The following is a 14,060-nucleotide window of genomic DNA, read 5'->3' on the forward strand; positions in this document are numbered from 1 at the left end:
GTTACACATGGCAGCCCTAACCATCTTTCTAGATGCAACTCTGATCCTGTCATTGCCCCTTTTAAAATGACCCATTAGTGGAGCCCCTGGGTGGCTCAGTGAGTTAAGTGTCCCACCCTTGATTTCCACTCAGGTTGTGATTTTAGGGTCATGGAATTGAGCCCCGTGTTGGGCTCTGAGCTTGGTGTGGAGTCTGCCTGTCTCTCTCCCTCTGCTTCCCCTAATCCCTTAAATAAATAAATAAAATCTTTAAAAACAAATGACCCATTAGCTCCCTCTTGACCCTAAAATAAAATCCAACCTCCTTAACATGGCTTACAAAGCCCTTTATACCTGACCTTGGTTTATTCATTTTCAACCTCCCCCTTTGATGCTTCCTCCTCTGTTCTTTATGCTCCAACTACACTGAACTACTTTCCTGTCTCCAAACTTTCTTTTGCCTTTAGGCCTGTGTATGTGCTGTTTTCCTCTTCTGGGACTTTGTTATGCCCCCATGTTTTTCTCCCTCTATTCTCAGTCTGACTGCTACTCATTTTTCCTGGATCCAGCTTCCCTAACAGAACCTTTCTCCTACCTCCCACCCTGACTGGCCTAGGGCTCTCATAGCTCCTCCCCATATGCTGTAAAGCACCCTTTGTAATGCCCTGACTGCAGCACTAGGGATTACAGCACTAATTAGCTAGGCCCTATCTCTCCCTCCATCAGTCCATGTGGGAAGATGTGGTTTTGCTTTATTCACCACCATGCACCATGCAGGGGCTCAATAAATATTGGCAAGGTGAATGAATCTGTGCCTTAACCCATTTCTGGGTTCAAGTAAACAGCTCTCCCGCAAATCTAAGATTGCTATGGCAGCGTCCTGTCTTGAATCTTGTAACTCAAGTACAGCCAAAGCTGGTTGGGATGGTTTGGAATGTTCAGGAAAATGAAGTCTTTCTTCATGTGCCTGGAGCTTTTCTCAACCTTGGGGAGTCACCCCAAGGCCGGGCCAGGGAGTGGCTCCAGGTGGTTTCCCTCTTCCGGCAATAGTCCTGGTGGGTAGACCTGCCTGGGAGGGATACATCTCAGCAACAGCTGGTGGGATGTTTGTTTACTTTCTGTGCCTACATCCAGAGCCTATTTCTGGAACAGGTACTGGACGCAAGCCTGTGCCATTCCAGCATTGGTCTTACCAAGCCCTGGGTGATGAGCACCATGTGCCAGGAGAGAACAGTGGTGGTCACAGTCACTTCACTTACTCCCTGGCTCTAACCCAACCTTCTTTGGGTATGCCAAATCATTTCTGCTTTGCCCTATTGGTAATTGTCCTTACTTGGCTCTAAGGGTTAGCATTAAATATTGCTCCACTTGCTCTTTCTGTTTCACTTGGGGTAACAAAAAGTGCCCTCTCAACTCACATTTTACTGATTTGAGGAAGTGCTAACTGTAGTTCCTTGGGAATTTCCAGGGTCAAAGGAAATAAATCAGCATTTCTGGCCAATACAATTTTTCCTCTGGTTAGTCGAATTTCTAAAAGGGAACTGGAACACAAAGAGGTCATTTGATTTATTTGTGATCACACAATAAGCCACAAGATAGATAAAGATAGCACCCAACACTCTTAGATTCAAATATAGTACCATTTCAATAGCAAAGTTCAGTCTATATTAATAAGTTAGCTTTGGGAGCTAATATCAAATTTGTTTTTGGTAAATGGTGCTTCACCTTTTTTTAAGAGCCATCACTGGGGCACCTAGGTGGCTCAGTTCGTTAAGCATCCAACTATTTCAGCTCAGGTCTTGATCTCAGGGCCGTGAGTTCAAGCCCCATGCTGGGCATGGAGCCTACTCAAAAAAAAAAAAAAAAAAAAAAGGGCCATCACTTAGGTTGTCATCTCTAAACCAACTCAGGAATCAAAATTGCAATTCACTGGACTCACTTCTTGCAATCTGCCTCTATTAAAGAGTTACGCGAGCAGGCAGCCGAAAATCCAGGATCTTTGTCCCATACTTTACCCAGGTTTTCACATGGGGCTAAAAGCCTTCCAGTCCAAAAGTTCCTTTTTGGTTCCGCTAACTCAATTTGCCACCTCCTCACACTAAAATTTCTGTTTCTTAGGTAGAAAATGGAAGGTAGGGAATAGGCAAAGCTAGAATCTTGCCTGAATTATAATCACTTTTCTGGTATGGATACATTCTCTGTCGGATGATCAGCTGCTCTTTAGGAGAGTGTTTGGGACCTTACTGCTTTATTTCTTAAGTTGTTGTTACTGAGAAAGAATCATTTTTGTTTATCATGCAGCAAGAAGAAAACTCAGTCTTAAAAAAAAAAAAAAAAACTATCCATCCACCTGAAAGCCATCAGAGGACCTTGTAGGAAGAGTGTGGTCTAGCACCTGAACCTAGGCAGGGATGGCAACTAGCAAGCTCAGTCCAGGCCCAGATGATTGTCAGTGTCTGGCTTCCTCAAAGTGTTTAGGGAACACAGAAGGTCACTCTCTGTCAAAGCTACCTTACTGTTAAAAAGCAGGAGGAATAAAGCTAACACCATTAATTAATTTAAAAAAGGAAAGTATGTCTGGAAATTACCTCCCTGCCAACTCCCCTTTGTATAATTTAGCAAGTATATAGAATTATCTGGTTGATCCTGTCCTTTCAGACAAGGCAAATACTTGATTTAGATAGGAGCACATGTTCTCTGCAGATTTTTATGGTCACCCTGCTCATCATTAGGGATTTGAAACCTATTACCCAGCAAGAAGCTCCATAGAGCCACAGCCACAGAATCCTGGCCACAGAATCCTACCCTAAGAGCACGGAGGCCTGGCTTGTCACAGCGTGCATGTTAAAAATAGAAGGCTGGCAAAGGTATCAGCTCTCCTACATTGTCACGCACTTGTCTTTACCTCTATAGTGCCTGGGAGCATCTCTCTGAGGGGGAAAGCAGGCCAAGAGCACAACACGCACTGCTATTATGATGAGAAAAGTTTTATATGAACAACATTTACTGAACAAGAACATGATAAAGGAGGGAAGCACAGGCTCCGCCAGGAAAGCTGCCACAAGCAAGCTTGGAACTATTCAGGAGTGGTGTCAAATAGCAACACTATATTTACAAGTCTAATTTGAAGCCTGGCTCTTTTTAAGTGCAAGAGGAAGTTAGGGGAGAAGCCATGCATGAAGCCAAAAATATATACACACAAACACCCAAGTTTTTATACTTTTGTCCATTTTCTCCATGAGGAACAAATCAGACAAAGTGCAGCATCTTTCCCTAAAGGCCCTATATTTATTACAAACTTAGAGAAGCCCCACATGGGGTGTGGATCCAAGGAGGCAGATTTGATTCTCTTCTCCTTGGCCCCACTCACCCCTGACAATTAACCAAAGGAATGCAGGGAACACAGGCAGGAACATCCAGAAGAGGGAAGAAAAAATATGGCTCACTTAGCTTATATATTATACACAAGGGTACCCACAGTTTCTGCAAATACTTTTGTACTTGCTGCTTCACAAGATTCTTTGAGGACTTCTCACCTGCAGCAACAGAGCTCAGGCAAGCTGTGAGATGCAGAGGAAAGCAGTATCTTGATCCAGCATGCACTGGGTCAGTCACTTTATCCACAACAGTCACACATGCCAGCCCCAAGCAAGTCCTCAGGGGGCCCACAGCTGTTTGCTTTGTTGAGTGGGAGGGTGGGCTTCCCCTCCTCCCTAGATTTCTCCTTGTTGCTCTGACGAGCTCTCCGCTGTTCCCTCTGGACCCAAGACAGCTGCTCAGCGTGTGTGTGTGTGTGTGTGTGTGTGTGTGTGTGTGTGTGTGTGTAATTTATTGTTCCGTTGCCGCTGGCTTGTCCCCGGCTGCTGGCTTTTCAACCTGGGACTCTGGAGGAATCAGATACTGGACCTCCTCTGTACTGATGGCTACTTTATCTGGCTGGAGCCACCTCTTGAAATGTTCCAAGGTGCTAGGAGAGAGCAGGAGGAAAGGGTGGCTGCATGAGACCCGGCTGATTAATTACTTAATGATTATCTCAGTTACTCAAATGCTGCTTTCCCGCCCACCACCAGTTTCTTCCTATAATTGTTTTTCACTGCTAACGGGGGAGAATGACGATACTCCTCGGACAGCTGTGCATCCTGGCAGCTCAGCAGCATAATTTACCCCCTAGTGGGCACTCTGGCTATAAGCAGCACCAGGCCCCCTTCAAATGCGCAGCCTCTGAAGGCTTGGTGAGAATAACTGAAGAGCTTATGCCTCAGTTCTGTCTTTTTTTTCTCCTCAAAACTAGAGAGGAAATTGTCCGAGGGAGGAAACATTCAAATATATAGCTATTTGTTTATTTATTTATTTATTTATTTATAATATAGCAAATTATTAGTGAGCATCTTGAAATCTCCTATACCTGAGGCAATCTGAGACTAGATTATACTTACAACACTTAGTTACACTAAGCATCATTTTTTGGAGGGTGTTTTGTTTGTTTGTTTACTTCATCCTATAGCAAGTCCCCAAGATGGAAACATCTGCACAGCAATTTCTCCCACGAAGAAATAGTCACTATGCCAGAGGGTTCTTTTTTGGTTTGGTTCTGTGTGGTGGGGGAAAGTGCCCCCTCCTATCTTCCTTAAGTACCCAAGACCTACCACTCTAAAGCTTATGAGATGTTCATAGTAAACTATAAATGACAACAAGTAATGTAAACCTTACTCTGTGCTTTTCAATAGCCCAAAGTCTTAAGCCAAGAAGTAGTCGTCACCAGCAGATTTTAGACACCCAAAACTGGGGGAATCATGTTGTAGACAGTAGGATTTCTCAGCCCATTACTCCTCTGCCAAAAGCATGCCAGGAGGAGGGTCACCCACCTGGCCTTCACATACATGAAGAATCACACAATTCCACTACAAAATGGCTTCTGTTTAAAACAGAAACTTTGAGGGATTCCCTGGGTGGCGCAGCAGTTTAGCACCTGCCTTTGGCCCAGGGCGCGATCCTGGAGATCCGGGATCGAATCCCATGTCAGGCTCCCGGTGCATGGAGGCTGCTTCTCCCTCTGCCTGTGTCTCTGCCTCTCTCTCTCTCTGTGTGTGACTATCATAAATAAATAAAAACTAAAAAATAAAAAATAAATTAAAAAAAACAGAAACTTTGAAATCTGCAAATAAATGCATATCTACTGTTTCTGGTGTACTTGTAATAATGCTTATAGAAGCGTTCCCACAGATGGCAGCTCAGGGGAACAAGTGTGCACAGCTCAGAGGCCTAAGGTACTCCAGGTGCATTTCATCTTCATCTAGCACACTTTTCCTAGAACTGTTTCAACTTCTATAGAAAAGGAAACCTCACATCATTTTAGGTATTGATAAACACACAGAAACATTAACTCGTGCCTTGGTGCTGATCTGGTTTCAAAAGAAAAAGAATTCCTACTTGAGAATTATGCAGGACAAAATGTTGTCTTTTCTTCACAGTATTGGAAAGGAGGCAAACATTCAACGGGAGAGAGAATAGAATACCAAATTACTGGTGGGTTGGGAAGGTGGGCATCTTCAAGTCTTTTGTGTTTGGGGTGATTTAAGGTTCAACTGGGTTGCGTCTTTAGAGACAGAAAAGAGAAAACAGTGTATTATTTGCTGAGGCCTCAGAAGGTAGGCAGTTAGCCTGCCCTTAGATGCCACACCGATTTCTGAAGAATCTAGGGGACATGCTGATGCAATATTTAAGCTAATGTAAGTGAAAATGCTTTGCAAATTAAGAAGTAAAATGTAACTATTAAGCTTTATTCACCTACTGTCCCTGATTTCAGCAGCCATATCTTTATCTTACATCATGGGACTCCTAAAATCAATGTTAATGATATGTTGCAAACTTAGGTGATGTTTCCCTAAGACCTTTGGTTAGAATTTAGGCTTTTACTTCCCTCACTAATTTTTTTATTTTGAATGATTTCTTACCGAACTTTAAAATTCCCTTAGGACTAATATGAATAGCTAACAGTTACATAGTACTTACCAGGTGCCAGGTCTCTTCTAAGCTCTTCACACACAGTAACTTATTTAACCCTCCCAACAACCCAAAGAGGGAAGAGCTCCTATTCCTGCTTTACAGACGAGGGAACTGAGGCACACCCAGGTTACTTCCTCAAGAACAACCAATAAGCGGCAGAGTCACTTTCCCAGGTGTCAAGCACCATCCCGCTCTGTGGCAGAAGGCCCTCTCCCCCTCTCCTCTCCTCTTCCTCTCTGTATCCATCCCACCTGCACATACGGTTCGAGTCCTGCCTTCTTTGACACAAACACCAGAGCCCACAGGGAGTTCAATGGTCCCTCAACTCCCAAAGCATGTTTTATCACTTCCACTCACCCAGATTTTTTCTTATACTGCTTTCTTTTGTTAGGTGTGTCCTTATATATATTTGTCATCTTTCCTCAGATAGTTGTGGGAACAAAAAAAGGGCGGGGAAGGGGCCTAAAACCTCCTTACATCTTCCCAGCACCCCAGCCTCATTATATCATGGGCAGGGTCTTCACACAGTAGATGCTTAAGAAATTCATTCATTTAGTCTATACAGATTTGAATACCTACAGTATAGCAGAAATTCTGTAAGGCATTGGCGAGTCACAGGTAAGGCACACTTCTAGTTGCTGATTGGCTACTACTTTCCCAAACACACTGTATACTTAAAAATGAAGACAGTGCTTTCTCCTCAGTTCTGTTCAATCTGTGATCAAGATATTGATAGAGTATTTGCTTTTTTGCAAAAATAATAATTATCAAAATCTGCTACTGCACCAAGATGAAGTAGAGCAACCTTATTAAAAACGATTATTTTGAGCTCAGATAAGCTGATGTTAATATTGACCAATTTTGGGATCCCTGGGTGGCGCAGCGGTTTGGCGCCTGCCTTTGGCCCAGGGCGCGATCCTGGAGACCTGGGATCGAATCCCACATCGGGCTCCCGGTGCATGGAGCCTGCTTCTCCCTCTGCCTATGTCTCTGCCTCTCTCTCTCTCTCCCTCTCTCTGTGACTATCATAAAATATATATATATATATATATATATATATTGACCAATTTCTGGACCCAAATGTCACTCTCCCCGAATTCCTTTGAGAAAGAGAAATGCTGTCTGGACTGAGAACCAATTACCTCTCATCAGAATCAAGTCCATCCACAAAGAACTCTGATGCTAACTTCTCCTGGAGGAACCGATCCCAGCATTCCTTCTTGGCTTGGGCCAAGGTTCGAAGCATGTCCTTGGAAGTCACTTCCTGATTTAAACCTTTGATTCTTCTCAGTTTCTTCTCTAAAGAGAAGAGAAGAAGCTTAACAAGGAAAGTGAGTATGATATGAAACTAAATCTAAAATGCAAGATGACAACTTAAAAATTCTCTCACTGAGAATGAGTACATCCACACTCCCTGCAAAAGAGCTCATTTTTTTTTTTTTTTAAGGACAGGTAGAGGGAACATACATTTTTCTTTTACCTTCCCCACGTCTTAACTCTGTATTGTATCAAATACATGTTTAACCCCAGAAAGGGAAAAAGTCAGAGAAGAGAAAAAAAAAAAAAAAAGAAAGGGAAAAAGTCATAGGCTCTCATAAATAAATCAATGGCACATTTTCTTTGAAATCGCAGAAGCCAGCAGGTATCTCTCAAAGGCATAACTTGTTTTCCCTGGCTTGACACACGTGTCACCTCTTTGAAAATAGTCTCTCTGAGGAGTAAATGGTTTTTCTTTTTGTTACAGTGACATGAAGTAGTTTCCAAATCTCATGAGAAAGAATTAGAGAAAATGATGAAAGATCTAATGGTTCATTAGACATTAAAATTGGGTTAATGAGAACTCAATAATAAGAGACCTTTAAGATCTCTATGTGTAATTAAATTCTTTTTTTTTTTAAGATTTTATTTATTTATTCATGATAGAGAGGCAGAGACACAGGCGGAGGGAGAAGCAGGCTCCATGCCAGGAGCCCGATGCGGGACTTGATCCCGGGACCTCTGGATCACACCCTGAGCCAAAGACAGGCGCTAAACTGCTGAGCCACCCAGGGATCCCCTAAATTCTTGATTAAAGAAAAGCAATCTCCCAACATTTTTTAAAGTTACTCAACTTGTGGCCTGGATGTTGGAACCTAATAAAAACAAACATCTTGGGACGTCTGGGTGGCTCAGCAGTTGAGCATCTGCCTTTGGCTCAGGGCATGATCCCACGGTCCTGGGATCGAGTCCTATATCGGGTTCCCTGCATGGAGCCTGCTTCTCCCTCTGCGTATGTCTCTGCCTCTCTATCTCTCTCCATGTCTCTCATGAATAAATAAATAAAATCTTTGGGACGCCTGAGTGGCTCAGCGGTTGAGCGTCTGCCTTTGGAAGCTCAGGGTGTGATCCTGGGATCTGAGATCGAGTCCCATGTCGGGCTCCCTGCGAGGGGCCTCTTTCTCCCTCTGCCTGTGTGTCTGCCTCTCTTTCTCTCTCTCTGACTCTCATGAATAAATAAATCTTTAAAAAAAAAACTTTAAAAAACAAACATCTTCTAATCCCAGTGAGAATGGTGCACATGGCTTACTGATGATAGATGTTTAATTACTCTTCTTTGCATTCAAGTGTAAGTGTGGAACAACTGAAGAAGAGAAGGAAGGGTACCACCATTTGCCTTCTGCTTTAATGTAGCCTTGCCTTCAACGATAGTAAATGGGTAAAGGATGGCCTTTTGGAGAGGGGTGAATATCAAGCCCAGACCCAACTGAAACTTTATGATTTGCAATCCTGCTTTCATTTCTAAACAAGCCACATCAGCTTGCACTCATATATCAAAATAACTACTACCTTTTGTTGCTGCAAGTTATCACCAGTTCACCCATGCAAAAAGCCTGTAGTTGATAAGTGTTAAATATTTGAGGAGTTTTTACCTCCTTGAGGATATGAAGAGAATTATGTGGATTCATATTGAGCTGGCTAAGTTTTTAATTGTTGCTTGTAGTGGATACTTTTTTTTAAAAGATTATTTATTAGGGCAGCCCCGGTGGCACAGCGGTTTGGCGCCGCCTGCAGCCTGGGGTGTGATCCTGGAGACCCGGGATCCAGTCCCACATCGGGCTCCCTGCATGGAGCCTGCTTCTCCTTCTGTCTGTGCCTCTGCCTCTCTCTCTGTGTCTATGAATAAATAAATAAAATAGTTTTTAAAAAACCTTAAAAAAAACCTTAAAAAAAAAAGACTTATTAGAGAGCGCGTGTGTGCATTTGGGGGGGGGGGCAGAAGGAAAGAGAGAGAGAACCTGAAGCAGACTCCCCCACCAAGTGCAGAGCCCAACCAGGGGCTCAGTCTTATGACCTTGCGATCACGACCTGAGCCAAAATCAAGAGTTAGATGCTCAACCAATTAAGCCACCCCTTTTTGATACAGGTCTATCCGGCAATAAAAACAATCTTTACACTGTTTGGCCTTGGTTCTAAAGGTGGAAGGCACTCTTTTGGACTGGAAAAAGTCTTCCTTTTTCTGTGTGCTCAGTACTTAATTGGGTGTGATCTAAGTTGGGCAGGCAGAAACAGGCAACAGAAAATTTGCATACTCCAGGGACACCTGGGTGGCTCAGTGGTTGAGCATCTGCCTTTGGCTTGGGTAGTGATCCCGGGGTCCTGGGATCAGTCAGAGTTGGGCTCCTCACGGAGAGCCTGCTTCTCCCTCTCTGCCTGTGTCTCTGCCTCTCTCTGTGTCTCTCATGAATAAATCTTTAAAAAGAAAAAGAAAAAGAAAATTTGCATACTCCAAATCTGCCTGCCATTGCCTCCCAGGCTCTGCCACTGCCACAGAAATGGCTCTTATCCATTCCTTAGAAATGAAATTTTAAGCATGATTTTTTTTAATTTTAAAGATTTTAAGTAATCTCTATATTTAGCATAGGATTCAAGCTTGCAACCCCGAGATCAAGAATTGCATGCTCTGACTGAGCCAGCCAGGTGCCCCTTAAACATCTTCTTAGCTGATTTTAGAAAAGATCAGTGGAGTTTTAACTTTCCGAACCAATCTTCACCAATCAAATCACCACCAAATCCATTAAAGTTTCTAACAACCCCTGGGCACAGGGTACCAACAAGCGTAGGATCTGGTTCTCCAGTTTTCTCAGATTGTTGTTGTGTCTTCTCCTTATCATCATTAAGCAGATGTTCTGACTGCCACAGAACTGAATTGTCAACCTCCTTGGCCATGGCTGCAAGGATATTACTATCCTAACTTTGGGGGCTTCTTGACAAATTTCACATTACACCTGTAAGTTTCTTGTTACCCATCATTCCACTTGTGTTTTTCTCATATCTTTTTCCTCCAGTATATCATTAACAAAATTCCCTTTGTTCTTCCAAGGTATTAGTTAGCGATCATGAAAACTCTATTCTGATTCTTTTCTTCCTCAAAAGCTTCTTCATGAATTGCCTTCCTCAAATAATTATTCCCAGGTTTGGTTTTATGACACATAGATGGGTCTCATGGATGTTTAGTAAAAGGATACCACAATTCTAAAGCAATCACTGCCCAAGACTGATATTTTTCTTTCCCTTTGCATGGGACAATCTGAATCTTTTTCCTGTATTTGGAGTCTCTCTAAATACTGACACTTAAGGGCATAGGACAGATGTTTTGAGGAAATATTTTAAAAGTTAAATGACTAAAAAAAAAATTAAATGACTAACAAGAGGTAGAATGAATTTTATGTCAACATGCTCCCATTCTGGGACACCAGGGTGGCTCAGCGGTTTAGCATCTGCCTCTGGCTCAGAGTGTGATCCTGGGGTCCTGGGATCGAGTCCTACATTGGGCTTCCTACTAGGAGTCTGCTTCTCCCTCTACCTATGTCTCTGCCTCTCTGTGTCTCTCATGAATAAATAAATCATCTTAAAAAAAAAGTTCCTAGTCCAACAATCAATCTATTTAATATAAGTTTTTTAGTACAGTAGTTTTTTAATACAAAGGTTTTATCAGAATGCCATGTGCAGCTCGGGGGCCATGACCTTTTCTTTCAGATGACATAATGTCTGACACTTTGGGGTTCTCTGAATATATGCGCTATCAATAGAAGGCAGGAGGCTTCTACAGAATGCCAAGAAATGAAGCAGAATTCAGATGAAACAGTCAAGGCAGGAGGTAACAAAGACAGTTTTAAGGAAAATACAAGGAAAAGGGTGCTCCTGGGGCACTGGCTAGCTCAGTCAGTAGACCATGCAACTCTTGATCTCGGGGTTGTGAGTTCAAGCCCCACGATGGGTGTAGAGATTACAAAGTAAAATCCTGGGATGCCTGGGTGGCTCAGCGGTTGAGTGTCTGCCTTTGGCTCAGGGCATGATCCTGGAGCCCCAGGATCGAGTCCCACATTGGGCTTCCTGCATGGTGCCTGCTTCTCCCTCTGCCTGTGTCTCTGCCCCTCTCTGTATATCTCTCATGAATAAATAAATAAAATCTTAAAAAAAAAAGAAAAAGTAAAATCTTAAAGAAAAAGAAAAGGGTGCTCCTTCCCAACAATCAACCTGAAATACCCACCTAGAAGTAGATCCAACAATAAATATGTTGAAGACAAAAAAAAAAAAAACCCAGTAATAATTAAGAATAGAAACCAGCTGATGTAACAGAACTTCAACATGTTTCCTTAAAACCACCAACTTCTAATTCAATAAAAAGAAAAGCCATATAACTTACCTAGAGATGCTAAATACACTTCTGAATCCTGCAAGGGAGCCCAAGGCTTTGTAGCTGGCTGAACAGCAAAATCTGGGGCTTCCCTGTGGCCTGTACCCGCAGGGTATGAATCCATAAAGGAGTCTGAGAAGGCATTATTGGCACCATCTTCTTGGTCAGGTTTTGGTAAACAGGAGCAGATTTCAGCCCAAAGATCAGGGCCAGATCTTGTGGTTGTAGAGTCAATGCTCTCAAACATTTTCATTTGGAATCTGAGCTGAAAAACAGAAATGTAAGGACTGGCTTAAGGATATAGTATTAGTATACAGTACTCAGATATTTGTTTACCCAATGAAGGAAGGTAACAGGCTTTCAAGAAGTTTCTCTAAATTTAAAATGTCTTTTATTAGAGTCCTGTGTTACAGATATAAAGATTACAAATGGATAGTTGTATTCCTCTTCTGGCTCTGCACTCAAATTGTTTTCATAATAAAGTTCTTTTAAAAATGAAATATCTACAAGCAAGACACAAAAGGACAAATATCGAATGATTCCACTTATATGAAGTACCTACTGCAGTCAAATTCATAGAGTCGGAAACTAGAATGGTTGTTGCCGGGGGTTTGGCAGAGGAAAGAATGGGAGTTATCGTTTAATGGGTACGGAGTTTCAGTTTGGGAAGTTCTAGAGATGGATGATCCTGATGGTCTCACAACCATATGAGTGTCACTGAACTGCACATTTAAAACTGGTTAAGGGCAGCTGGGGGGGGGGGGGGGGCAGCGGTTTAGCGCCGCCTTCAGCCCAGGGCGTGATCCTGGAGACCTGGGATTGAGTCCCACGTCAGGATCCCCGCATGGACCTGCTTCTCCCTCTGCCTGTGTCTCTGCCTCTCTCTCTCTCTCCTCTCTGTGTTTCTCATGAATAAATAAAATCTTAAAAAAAATAAAACTGGTTAAATGGCCAATCTTAAGTATGTTTTAACATACACAATTTCTAAGACATTTCCAATGGAGACAACAATTCTGCACTTTTCTCCAAAGATCTCCAAAATGCAACCATTCTGTCCAAGCCAATTAAAATCTGTCTTCAGTAAGACATAGACTTAAAGGCCTTGCAGAGTTCCAAATACATGAGGATAATAAAACTGCTTCTTGGTGAAAACTGTGAGAAAGTAATGTCATATGTAAAGCCCATGTGCTCATTACATGTAGAAGCTGGGTTTTATACCTTATTCTTATTTTATAAATTCTTTTTTTTTTTTAAAGATTTTCTTTACTCATGAGAGACACGGAGAAAGAGGCAGAGACATAGGCAGAGGGAGAAGCAGGCTCCTGGTGGGGAGTCTGATGCGGGACTCGATCCCAAGACCCCTGGATGACAACCGAGTGGACGGCAGATCCTCAACCACTGAGCCACCCAGGCGTCCCTATTTTATAAGTTCTTATTTTAAGAGTTAGAAACACCGAAAGAGATATTTCCATCAGTTTACAGATGAAGGAAATGAGGATCAGAAGGGTAACAAGTCAAGGGTACTTGGCTGATATATGGTGATTCCTTAACTGGAAACCAGACCTGAGCCACTCCAAAATGCAATACTACACTGCCTGAGGCTTTCATATACTCTTACAGGATGGGTTGACACCTTCTTTCAGGAGAGACCTTTGAGATTATGAAGGCTGCCTGGGGTAAGGTCTGAATAATTCTAGGAGTAAGAGCCCAGCCAGTGCAAGGGCCCAGAAGTAAAAAGGGATAGATATGTCACAGTGGCCCTGAATGAATTGATGCCAGGATCCACAACGACCCTCCAGCCCCCTTCTGAAGTCGTTTGAACCCACCCAAAGCACAACTTTGCTCGCACCGAAGCCCCGGGCCTCCCCCGCTTCTCCCTAGGAAGTCCAGAACAGCGCAGGGAACCCCGGTGTCCAGACCCCGGCCTCAGTCACTCTGGCCTCAAGGACTGGCTGGACGGGATGAGTGAGGCCCCGAGGCCCCTCTGTGGTATCCCGGGATGGAACCCGGGCCGGGGATCTGAAACGTTGGGCAGCCCTGCCCCTCCTCACCTACCACAACCGCCTGTCCAGCTGCTCACCAGCGCTCGGCTCAGTTCCGTCGCTGAAGGCTAGGAAGCTGGAGGGGCGGAGTCTCCGAGTGACGGATCCCGGAGTCCTCCAACCACCGCCCAACCTGGCGATGTTCTGTGCGTGGATTGGTTGACAGGAGCCCGGCCCCGTAAGGAAGTGAGGAGCTGAGTGAGCGAGAGAGGTAGGCGGGACTTGTCGCGCGGGTGGGGGCGGGAGGGGGGGAAGACAGTGGAGTCACGTGCCCTGGGCCCCCTCCTTCCCTGGGACAGGTGGATTCCACTAGCGCCTGAGCAGTCTTGGCGCGAGGACAGCGTCCTCCGCCCCTC

General features: G+C 43.7%; 1 protein-coding gene across 3 annotated transcripts; it reads right to left on the reverse strand.

Moving 5' to 3' along the window:
• Positions 1-2,948: 2,948 nt before the first annotated feature.
• On the reverse strand, positions 2,949-13,793 carry CCDC32 (coiled-coil domain containing 32). Of its 3 annotated transcripts, none has more exons than XM_055316872.1 (4): positions 13,743-13,793; positions 11,672-11,927; positions 7,128-7,284; positions 2,949-3,946 (listed from the first exon to the last, which is right to left on the reverse strand). In XM_055316872.1, exons 2-4 carry the CDS (start codon positions 11,913-11,915, stop codon positions 3,808-3,810), a joined length of 540 nt encoding a protein of 179 aa, XP_055172847.1. In that variant the 5' UTR covers positions 11,916-11,927; positions 13,743-13,793; the 3' UTR covers positions 2,949-3,807. The 3 variants fall into 3 exon arrangements, with proteins under 3 accessions (XP_055172847.1, XP_055172844.1, XP_055172845.1); XM_055316869.1 differs by having other exon boundaries at positions 13,718-13,762; XM_055316870.1 differs by having other exon boundaries at positions 13,714-13,762.
• Between the last annotated feature and the right edge of the window lie 267 nt (positions 13,794-14,060).

The sequence above is a fragment of the Nyctereutes procyonoides genome, unplaced genomic scaffold, assembly GCF_905146905.1.
Source record: "Nyctereutes procyonoides isolate TBG_1078 unplaced genomic scaffold, NYPRO_anot_genome, whole genome shotgun sequence".
NCBI lineage: Eukaryota > Metazoa > Chordata > Mammalia > Carnivora > Canidae > Nyctereutes > Nyctereutes procyonoides.

Coding starts and splice junctions, on each gene's coding strand:
- CCDC32 (XM_055316872.1), bottom strand. CDS start 11,915: ATGAAAATGTTTGAGAGCATTGACTCTACAACCACAAGATCTGGCCCT. Junction 7,285..11,671: donor AGTGTATTTAGCATCTCTAG/GTAAGTTATATG, acceptor TCTTCTCTTTAG/AGAAGAAACTGAGAAGAATC. Junction 3,947..7,127: donor GGACTTGATTCTGATGAGAG/GTAATTGGTTCT, acceptor GCTCTCTCCTAG/CACCTTGGAACATTTCAAGA.